An 11596-nucleotide genomic window follows, 5' to 3' on the forward strand; every position below is an offset into this window, starting at 1 on the left:
TTCTGTAGCATTAATATAGCTTGACAATTATAAGCTGAGGATTAGGTGCTGTCTCAGCCTTGATATGTAAGGACAGTATTATTCCATATCTGAAAAATCTCAAATTGAAACTGTGCAATCACCAGTGAACATCTCACTTCTGACCTCATGATGGAGAGAAGTGATGGATGAAGCAGCTGAAAATAGTTGGACTTGGGATGATTCCTTAATTACATCCTGCAATGACATTCTGGGTATTCTAGAAACAGAACCATCTGGTTTTACATTGGGTTTAACTTCAGCCCTGGGACAGTCCCCACTAAAACCCATTGAGTTCAATTTATTGGAGTTCCTTGGACCACAATCAGCTGAATGCTACCTTGATGTCACAGTCACTCTAGCATCACCTCTGAGATTCAGTTCCTTTTTGTCCATGTTCTAGGATGATACGCATGCACATATTATTGATAGGTCAACTGATGATTGGAGGATGCACAGAGAAATCATATTGAGCTGGGATGCGAACAGCAGAAAGAGACTCTCTTCATTTGAAGCAGTGGAAGAAGAAGCATTGAACTACTAAATTTTTTAGAGGTAATTTAGCTCTGCTCAGTTAGCTAAGTGCTGATTGATAGTTTAAGATATCCTTTCCCTGTTGATGATCTTGACGCCAAGTAAGAAAATCTGATCTTCTATTGTTTGCTGGGTGTCAGGATTTTGAGTCTGGGCAACATTTGCTCCTTAATGTTAAGCAGATAAGAAGCTTGCTGACATGTATTCATTTTAACAATAAGTCAGGCAATATCTTGTAAGAAACATCACTTAGTTTTATCTCTAGTAGTAGCATTCTTTACTTCTAAATCAAAAACCATACTGTTGAAAGCACAGAAGCATTATACCATTTTTAATATTATAACACACTGTTCCATATGGGTACAATATATAAAACTGTATCCATTTGAGCCAAAGTCTTATTCATTATAAATAATTATAGCCTAAGTTCAAATGTCAACAAATTGCTTTTAGGTATATCCTGAGGTCACTTAGAGGACATTTCTTATTGCAAGTTAGGCTTTTCTGAAACCAGCAGGAAATGACTGGCTTTTTTTAAAGGCTTCGAAGCATGCTTTTCTAAGCAGTTTGTAGATTGTTCACCCCATTAATTTTCTCCTTGTGGTTCTATACCTGTTGTTTTCTTAAGTTTTTTTGTATTCAACACTATTTAAGGGCTGTCTTATTTTTCAATTCTAACAAAGGATCTGCACTTATGTTCTGGCTTTTTTTCAACAGTTATTGGAATACCTGCTGAGTATTTCCAGCATTTTCTTGTTTTTATTTAACATTTCCAGTTCTTGATTTTATTTTTTAAGTGACTGGCTATTTATCGGGACTGCAATAGTCACACATAAGCTGACATGCATCAACCAAATCTAAGAAAGGGTCATTTGGCCTGAAATGTTAACTCTGATTTCTCTCCAGAGATGCTGCCAAACTGGCTGAGCTTTTCCAGTAATTTCTACTTTTGTCTCTGCAGTTTTTTCTATTTTTATGAACCAAGTCTACTATTTCTGACCTATACAGTTCCACCAAATACATTGTAAAGCAACTTGAGTTAATCAACACAGCACTTTGAAATATTTTGCACTGGTGATGCAGTCCAGGGACCATGATCTTTGCAGTAACTCACAACCAGATCAGATCAGACATTCTTAAATGCTGCTTAACACCATTGCTCAGTTTATTGTTAGGTAATTTCTTTATTTTACAAGCTGTGGAACAAAAGTCAGGCATTAGTTTATTTACAAATATGTAGCACTAAATTATTGTGAGGAAATGTTTGTGTGGTTATATAGGAAGGTTGGTCAGCATGAAAATGGCTGTGCTATCTACAGTAATTTACACTGACACAATCAGATGAATAAATAGTGTGAAAAAGATTATTTTAAATAAAAGCTTTAGCTTTCTATTTATTTACAAAGTTTATAAGTATGTTCTAGGAAATACATGATGTTTTTCAAAAGAAAAACAATATTTGTAGCTGTTATTGCTAGAGCTTGTGTTAGTCATAAAGACATTATCATTTATATGTTGGATCCAACTAAAGACTGCCAGACAATGCTGCTCAGCAGCACTAAGTTACTGTTGGGAACAGATCCATGTATGGAAGCAAAAGCACAAAACTACAGATAAGCTCAGACGGAGCTATGCAAACCATGTTTAGAGACACTTAAAGGACAAGAATCTTCCCTGATGTCTTTCTGTTAAATTTAGAGAAGCTATCACATGCTGTCTTTTTCCATAAAGCTCCAAACAGCTGCAGGGACTCTTCTAAGGTAAGCTTTATAGGTATAATTCTTTAACTCTCATTTTCAAATCATATGGCACGTATTCTGATAGTTGTGGTTGAGCCAAACAATTGCAGGATGCTGTGCAGCTTTAACAAGAGTAATTACATCCAAAATACTACTCACCAAGCTCATCGGAAATATAGCTATAGTGAAGACAGTGCAAAATAGCAACTGCCATCTTTAAAATATGTTGAATAGTGTGTACAATTGATTAGTAAATATTAGGGTAATCATGATTTTGCATGGATGTAATTGCCCAGACAAGATCATAAGCAAAATTAAGACTAAACAGAGTGAACTAAATTGAGCTGTGTTTTTTGTTCACTTTGAAAATAAACGGGTGATACTTTGAACTTTTCTACAGTCAGTCTCCCTTCTAAATTGTTTAAATGTTATTTTCATCATTGAGACTAACATATTTCTTAACCTATCCACTGTCTGATGAAGTACTGAGGGAGTGCTGCCTTGCCCAACAAAATGTTAAACTTGGGCCCTGCCTGCCTTTCCCAGTCGTTTGGATAGACTTAGATATTCAAAGAAAGCTGTGAATTCCCCTGATATTTTGGTCAGCACATATCTTTCAGCCAACAACATCATAAATCATTTCATTTCTAATTGTCTTTTCTGGTATGAGATTCAGACAATGAGCAAAAGGTTGACCAATTTATCTACAAAACATAGTCAGTGAACTTCAAGATCATTAACACTGCAAGAAATGCTTTAAGATGTTTCTAAGAATTGTGAAAAAGAATGATATAAAAATAAGTCTTTCTTTTCATCCCCTGAACGTATTGACTGAGGCACAGCACAACTAATCCTGGACTCCCAGTGCCTTGCACAAGTAACCTTTATTTAGCTATAAACCTAGATGTTGATTATTAGCATTAAAATTAGAATACCATTGATTTCGCATTGCTGAAACTGCCCAGACTAGGTCAGTCCCAAAGTGAGACTTTGATATTGATATTTCACATTTATGACCGTCAACAACAGAGCATTAAGTAGTGGGAAAATGCATAAGGACCATCTCATTCTGAGACTCCGCATACTGGGATAACAGAATTGAGGATAATGATTTCCATTTAAGTCTTACAATTCATATGCCTTGGGGTGTATTATTGTACTATAACGCACTGTGCAATAGGCCACTTAAACAAAAGGCAAACACCAATCTTATTATCGCACACAATTTGTTGACAAGCATCAGAATTTGAAAAGCATATCGCCTGAAAATAAATCGATTATTTAAAGTGAGTAAGAAAGCAAAATCATCACAAATAATCGAAAGGAAAACTAAAGGGTTGAGATGAGACTCGGGGAGTGAAGTGAACAATTGAATTGTAGAATAATCGATTCGAGATTAGTAATTGGAGTTCCTGCAAAGCCACGAAGACTGGATGATGTAACATCACTCGAACCGTATGATGATTATGAAATGTCTGGGGCTTCTGGTCCTCACATCTTTAATCAAAATGCAGCAATTAATGTCTCGTTTTGGCTCTAGGCCAGAGGAATTCCAGCTCTGTAAAAGAAAATACACCGGAGCGTACAAACCTGCCGGATAATGGATGTGATTTACACAGCTACTGTTCAAGAATGATGTATTTTCCAAGTGTACATATGATACATCTTGTAGTCGTTAGCCATTCCACAATTCACAGGCATGTTGGTATCTATCCTTGGGTTGTAGTAATCCGTCGGTCTGCCAGAGGGCACAGCGTTAAGCATTTTTAATTTTTGCTTGCTACAATCGCCCTATCGCTGCAGTAATCCCAGAGCAAGAATGCCACATTTCATCAGGTGCCTATTGTGTTGTAGCCAATTGATACTTTCAAGAAATGAAGTTTGTGCCCAATAAACAAGCTGCTGTAACCTGGAAGAATATTACTGCCTTGATTTGAGATGGCAGTAAGTAATCCCACGATTAGTGATTTAGCAGGAATCTAGGACAGGATGATTACTGCGAGGTCTGACCGATATGATTCATTTTTAGACATTTTGATTGGACAGAAAGTTCAGAATACTGTGTCTCCAAACGAACCACTAGCGAGTAATTAACGACAGACATATTACATGGCAATTCAAATCCGCTTCGGGTTCACTATACAGTGGCATACCGGTGTATATTCTATGAAAATTATTTCTCTAGATAGCGACATCTCTTCAACTGTTAACTTCCAAATTCATAAGTACATGACAAAAATGCATATAGACTTCTTTGGGTGCAGCAGCACCCTCTTCATACTCAGCCTGGATGATGCATGGAAGTCCAGAGTGTGTGTCTGAATCCACAATCTCCACCGCGACAAATAATGTTTCTTTAGATTGATAGTTTCTACGCAAAACGAGACGCTTCTGTAGAAAACGCTGGGAAAAGTCTTTGGAAGCACTTTTGATGAGAAATGAATATTCATATAGAACCTTTCATACTCTCGGGATGTCAATACCAAACAGTCAACAAAAACAGAGTTCGCTCAAAAATCTGGGCTGACATTACAAAACAGTACTGAAGCAGTGTTGCAATGGCAGAATTGTCATCCTTGGAATGAGAGATTAAATGGAGGTCACAAAGCCCTCATGAGTGAAGGTTAAAAAAAAACCATGCCGCATTTGGAGGGAAGAGCATGGGAGTTATCCCTTGGTGTCCGAGCCAATACTTAGTCACCATCCACACAAAAATAGCTTACTTCACCATTGTCATATTGTTGTTTGTGGAAACTCCTGAAGTGACTCCAGTAATTGCACTTCAACACTTATCGTCAATGGCTACATGTAAACTTAGCGAAGTTGTTTGGTCATAAAAGGCACTACTGTAAATTAAGGTGATCCAACATCCTAAACACCAGTATATAAGTGCAAAGTCTTGCCAATAGTGGAAATCTGAAACAAACACCGAGAATGCTGGAGGAACTCAGCAGGTCTGGCAGTATCAGAGGAGAAACAAATGAGTTCGTTAGTACTTCATAACACATAAAATACCTTTATATAACTCATTACTTTTGACATCTTAGATATCCGTTAAGGTGAGGCAGGTCGCCTCCCACCCCAACCTTGTGTTTTTAAATAGTGATTTGGCAAAAAGATATTTCCACCTCAAAGAACAGACAAGGACTTGGACTAACTGCAAATATAGACTTCTTTGGGTGCAGCAGCACCCTCTTCATACTCAGCCTGGATGATGCATGGAAGTCCAGAGTGTGTGTCTGAATCCACAATCTCCACTGACTGTACAGCAACAGCCGATTCTAATATCGAAAAAAACTCTCGTCTAGATGTTGCTATCACCGGTGTCGAGGAACATCTATTTAGGATAAAACACAATCCATTAAAAAAAACTATGCAGTCAATAAAACATTGCTTGGAAATATGCGCTTGAAGAGCAAGCAGTTTATTTGGCCCGAAATGTTTTTCCCGTCATTCTTGCCTTCCGGGTGATTTGGGGGGCTTATTGGCAATAGTCCTTCAGAATTTAACTCAGCAGTCTATAATTGTACAGTAATTAGCCATGTCCTGTGAGCGGCCTAGTAGGGACGGAAAACCAACTTCATGATCTCTGTGATTGCTCATGTAATAGGTTTTAGACAAAAAGGTCAAAGAACATACGTGTAAACCTTTCGTTTCAGATAGAGTCGAGTACTTTACACCTTTCTCTTATGTAATGGTAACTCTTGTTTCGGTGATGGGAATCACGTACATTTTGATCAGAGACATGGTACAAATATCTTCTGTCCAATATTACAACAGCACAACTATCAGTCTGTCTGCAACAACTCAGAAGATATTGCAATCCGTACCAATGTAACTTACCATTTCATTGCACTTTGTTTAACCTACACTTATATACTTCGTATTCTGAAATGTTCTTCTTTGGAGTTAGTAAATGTGACTCCTGCTTTTTGTTTCACATGGTAGAATGGAATACTAAACTCGTTTTCGTGTTGAAGGTGTGACCACTGAAAACAAATGAGGATATGTGTCTGTGTAGTCAAGATAAGATGATTGATGATTTATCACAATTAGATTGAATGCGAAAGCGGCAATCTATTGCCAGCTGTGTGCCGGACCAGCAAGAAAGTCAGGGCCACTACACGAAACCAAATTCAGAATCAAATCAGACGCAAGCAAAAAAAAATATTCTTTGTTGGAATCTAAAATGTCTTCATTGGGTATGGTTGGTTTGAAGAAGGGAGCCGACACGGCCTCTAACTACTGTAAATAAAATATTCTTCGACATTCGTCGCTTCTCAGGTGACAAGAAAATCAGAAATGTTCCAAAAGCAGCTGTTACATCATTATTTGATTAAATTTTCAAGAGATTGCTTAAAATGCAACCGCTTGACTTGCTTCTCACTATTGTCTCCTGACTCAATAGAAAAACATATCATCTTAGGCAAAGTGATACCAGATAGAAATAGAACAGACAACTGCTTTGTCGCAATGGAAACTAGCATTTGTATTCTGTTGTACCCACGAACCATTAAGTGTTGATTAGCGACTTAGAACAGATTAACTGCAACTACCAAGAATTGGGTGCTGTCTTGTACAAAGGCTTTCAAGACATTTAAGCAACATTATTTTCTTTGCCACATTCGAAGCTAAGATGTGGGAAATCTGGGGAGGCAAAGGCCTAGGTGTATTATCACGAGATTACTAATTCAGAAACTCAGCTAATGTCCAGAGATACCTAATGGCAAATAATGGAATTTGAATTCAGTAAAGAATCTGGAATTAAGGGTCTACTGATGACGATGAAATCATTGTTGAAAAATACAACCTGGTTCACTAATGTCCTTTAGGGAAGGAAATCTGCTATTCTTACCTGGTTGAGCCTACACATGACTCCTGACCTATAGCAAATGCAGTTGACTCTCAACTACCCTTTGGGGAATTAAGGATGGGCAATAAATGCTGGCCTAGCCACAGATGCCCACATCTCACAGATGAAGAAAAATACCTTTTGCCATGCATGCCAACACATACAGAGTGTATCTTTATATAAAATTGAAGTGCAAATGTTATTTGATTGTTATAGAGGCTGCTTTTCACCCCAATTCCGCATGAAACAGTGAACACAACATCAGAAACCCCAGAATAGGATGAGGTCTTGATATTGTGAAGAGAGTCCCTCAGATCAAGTATCTCAGCTGGTTAAAGGCACCTGACTAAAAAAAACTCGTACTAGCTTTATTAGCAAAATTGTTGCTGATGGACATAAAGGGACAATGGTTACATAAGTATAAACCTTTCTAGGAGACAAGTAGAGAGCAGCAATGAATATTTCTCAGTTTGATGAGAAATATTGTAGTGGTACATCCTTGGCATTGATGTTATTAGAATAGCTGATTTGTTGGTGAGCAATATTGAACTGGACATTGATATCCTGGGCATAATTTCAATGTTTGAAGAGGATAAAAATTTGGAAATGTATGGACCAGTAAGAAGAATAATAGCAAACTTTATCAAGACATATATGAAGGAAATTAGAAAACACACAGCAGTTAAAATTTAACATAGATATAGCAATATATTTTGGGAAGAATAAAAATGGAATCACATTTTGAAAGGGACTGAAAGATCAGACACAATGGCATTTATATACATAAATCTTTGAACAAGTTCACAAGGCTATTAAGACATAAAAGATCCAGTGGTCCATTAATCTCCCTGATTACTTGCTGCACCTGTGCACTAGCATTCTCTGTTTCATTCACAAATACCCCTGGTTTCTTTGCTTTGAAACTTTCTGCAGCTGTTTAAATAATACTGTCCTTTTATTCTCCCTTCCAAAATGAACAACTTCGCAGTATATTGTACACTACTTTCCAACTTATTGCCCAATCAATATATCAATCTCTCTGTGCAAATTGTTTGTATCCCCTTTGTAACTTGCCTTTCCACCTATTTTTGCATTGTCTTTAAGTTTGGCTGGAATACGCATGTTTCCTTCCAATAACTGTGATGCTTATTTTTGTAATAGGGTAGAGAAAAAATAGAATTATGATGAATCTTTAAATATCACTGGTTATGCCCAACTGGATTATTGTGTCTATATATAGGTACATATTAAGAGGAAGCATGAAGCCTTTGACGTGGCGCAGAGGAAACTAGTTGAAGTCACATCAAGGGTATAGACCTTTTTGTTTCCTCATGGATTTACCAACGCTTATTGCCCATTCCTAATTGCCATGGCAGTGAGCTGCTTCCTTGAATCACTGGAGTCCTTAGGTGTACATATATCCAATTGGTAATAAGGAGGAACTTCCAATATTTTAACCCTCTAACAGTGAAGCAATCCCAAGTCTGTCATCTGGAGGGGAAATGGCAGGTTTGTTTTGATCTTGCATGTTTGCTGCCCTTGTTTTTCTAGGTGGTAGATGTTGCAGGTTTGGAAGGTGATGCCAAGGAAATCGTGGCAAGTTGCTGCAGTGTTTTTTGTAGTTGCCATCCATTACTATTAAGGTGCTATGGTGTTGGAGGGAATTAATATTTAATGTGGTGGATGTGGGTCAATCCAGAGGGCTGCTTTGTCCTTGAAGATGTAAAGCTTTTTGAGTATACTTGAAGATGCATTCATTTAAACAATCATGATATATTCCATTACATTCATGACTTTTGCATTGTAGATGGTGGAAAGGATATGGAGAGTCAGTCGGTGAATTGTTTTGCACAGAATTTCTAGTCTTTGACACGTTCTTGTGGTCATTATTTATAGGGTTGCTGCAGTTAGGCTTCTGGTCAATGGTGACCCCAGTGATCATCAGTGACGAGGAATTTCCTTGGTGGCAAGGGAGGTGGGTAGATTGACTAGAGACAATAATTGTTCAACACTTGTCTATTGCAAATATTATTTGCCACTTATCACCATAAGCCTGAATGGTGCTTAACTCTTGTTGCTTCAAAGCCCAGACTGTTTCGTTATGATGAACTTCAAATCGAATTGAAAACTACAATTATCAGCGATATTCCCACTTTTCACCTAATAATAGACAGCATTATAAAGATGGTCAGATGTAACGCACTGTGTTGAATAACTCTGATAACTGTTTTGTTTTTTGGCTCAGGTAGTTGCCCCCTAACAACCATATCCATCTTCCATGTACCAGGTATGAATTCAATCCTGTGGAGTTTTCCCTCAACGTCATTAACCTCAACTACATGCAAAGACAAGAGAAGTTGGGACTGTTTTTCTTAGAGAAAGTTAAGACATTTTTTAAGAGTTCTAAATCCTGAAGATTTCTGATAAAATGAGGAAGAAGTCTGAACTACACCACACTCACCCGCCCCTAACACTACCACCAAATCTTCAAAATGATCACCTTACAGGGCATTTAATTAGTACTGCATTGGTTTATCACACAAGATCATGTGCTCAGGTCCTTAAGATCTTAAATCCATAATATTTGACATATAAGGAAGGGCTACCATTACTGCAGGTGCAACACAACCTTACTTACATGCATCAGCATATATTGGACCCATATTATGGGAAAATAGTGGCAAAGATTAATTATCAACCATTGTGACTTTTCCAAAAATGTGTATTTGAATTTTGCACAGCCGAACTGGCCATACCAAAGCAAAATCATTTCATTAAATCAATGCCATTGTGTAACACTCTGGATTTTGCATTTGCCTAAATGGTTTTGATAAATGAAAAACGTTTACTTTTATCAGAAGGAGCAATTTGCTGGTCTCGAATTATCATTCTCTGGGTACCAAATTTCAAGAACAGGAAACTACTCACTACATTTATTCAGTGAAAACTACTATAAGACATAAAACAGGACTCCCTTAATGTGCTGGTGCTCCTTTCATCATCAAATTGGCTTTTCTTTTCATTGCATTCCTTTAATTTGTAAAACATAAGAACTCTATGAGGCGTGAGTATTAATGAAATGATGCACCTTGCAGTATTTGGAAACACGCTTCAAGGGCAAACAAAAAATGAGATGCCTCAGTGGTTTAAAATGACAGCTACTGCAAGTACAATTGAGTTTCTCCAGTTACTGGTCCGTAGAGAGAAATTAACGTAATGCAGACCACAATAATAGCAACAACCTATTGATTGGTACTACTTTATTGAAACTGCATTACTGGATCTAAGAATCCCAGTAATAGAGTCCTTCAACAAACGTGTCCAAGGTTACAAACGTGCATGCATGTCTGATGCACATGCACACGTACTATTCATGTGCATGCACAAAGGACATACGAATTATGACAAAATGGAATTAAAACGCATAGATGACTTTTCACTTTTTTTTTAATCCATCACAGTGAAGTCGTCAATTTGAAGTATGCTTTCCAAACGTGCGAGATTATAGATGCCTGTAAATGGAAGATTGCGCGTGGGTGGTTATACTTCAGTGTTTTACGGTTAGGCGCATCACACCAATATCAAAAAGACTATGAAACGGCAGACCACGAACAGTACGCTAGGTGTCTGAAATCATTCGGCAGCTTGCCATAAATTATGCACGGAAAACAGGATATGCCTATTCATTTCACTAAGCATGGGCTTGCGGGAATTCTAAAAGACGAAGAAGATTCTCTTAAAACAAAACGTGTTACTGTTAGAGAATTTCCCTTTTTCGATTCCACTTCCCTAGCCGATTGGAGTTCGTTCCTCTTTAAGACGGCCGGCAGAATGATCAATGAAGTAGGTGGGTCACACCGAGATAAGAGTACTGGCAAGAAGCCCATGATGCACTGCAAGCCTGGGCTTTCTCACGATCAGAAATTGGAAAATAGTAATTGCCTTAGACATCCGTAGTGCTTGGGTTGCACAGTACTCAGACGCTTGGTGACCACGATGGTTATATTACGCGGAAATGCTCTACGCATAATAATGAAAACATAATGCGGAGGAACTTTGACCATTCCACATCTCATAGGTTTCATCTCAGCTTCATACTTTGTTCAATAACCATCAATATTCCGTCGGATATGAAACTGAATGGTTGATTCTATGGCTGAGAGTAAGCGCGAAGTCTAGCGGATTTCATTGCAGCTCGCTTCTCTCAACACTATCATGGTAAAAACCTTCCGCTCCTGATCTACAAGAAAGGCGAAGGCAAGGGTTGACGGACCTCATACAGAGGAATCACCACCGACTAAACGCTGTGGGGGTATGTTCGACTCGGTTTGTATAAAACAAAGACGCTTTTTCTAAAAAAAAGTGAAATGGAAAGTGGCTCTTTGCTCGTGCGTTTCAAATATTTTTTTCTTTGCACAGCAAATAGGAAATCGACAGCTGTCCGCGGCTGGAG

The 11596-nt window shown here is 37.9% G+C and overlaps 1 protein-coding gene across 6 annotated transcripts in view; it reads left to right on the forward strand.

Moving 5' to 3' along the window:
* Positions 1-1064: 1064 nt before the first annotated feature.
* slc8a1b (solute carrier family 8 member 1b) overlaps positions 1065-11596 on the forward strand; it is a 302343-nt gene continuing 291811 nt past the window's right edge. For 2 of the 6 annotated variants that reach the window (XM_043687164.2, XM_043687165.2), the window contains exon 1: positions 10719-11469. In XM_043687164.2, coding sequence (XP_043543099.2) covers positions 11458-11469 — 12 coding nt within the window. In that variant the 5' untranslated portion in view covers positions 10719-11457. Of the gene's footprint in view, positions 2313-10713; positions 11470-11596 lie in introns of those variants that run through there. The other 4 variants (XM_043687168.2, XM_043687171.2, XM_043687170.2 and 1 more) reach the window with 4 other exon arrangements.

This window comes from Chiloscyllium plagiosum, unplaced genomic scaffold, assembly GCF_037043375.1.
Source record: "Chiloscyllium plagiosum isolate Xiang-an unplaced genomic scaffold, Cpla_swu_hap1 HiC_scaffold_3, whole genome shotgun sequence".
Classification (NCBI taxonomy): domain Eukaryota; kingdom Metazoa; phylum Chordata; class Chondrichthyes; order Orectolobiformes; family Hemiscylliidae; genus Chiloscyllium; species Chiloscyllium plagiosum.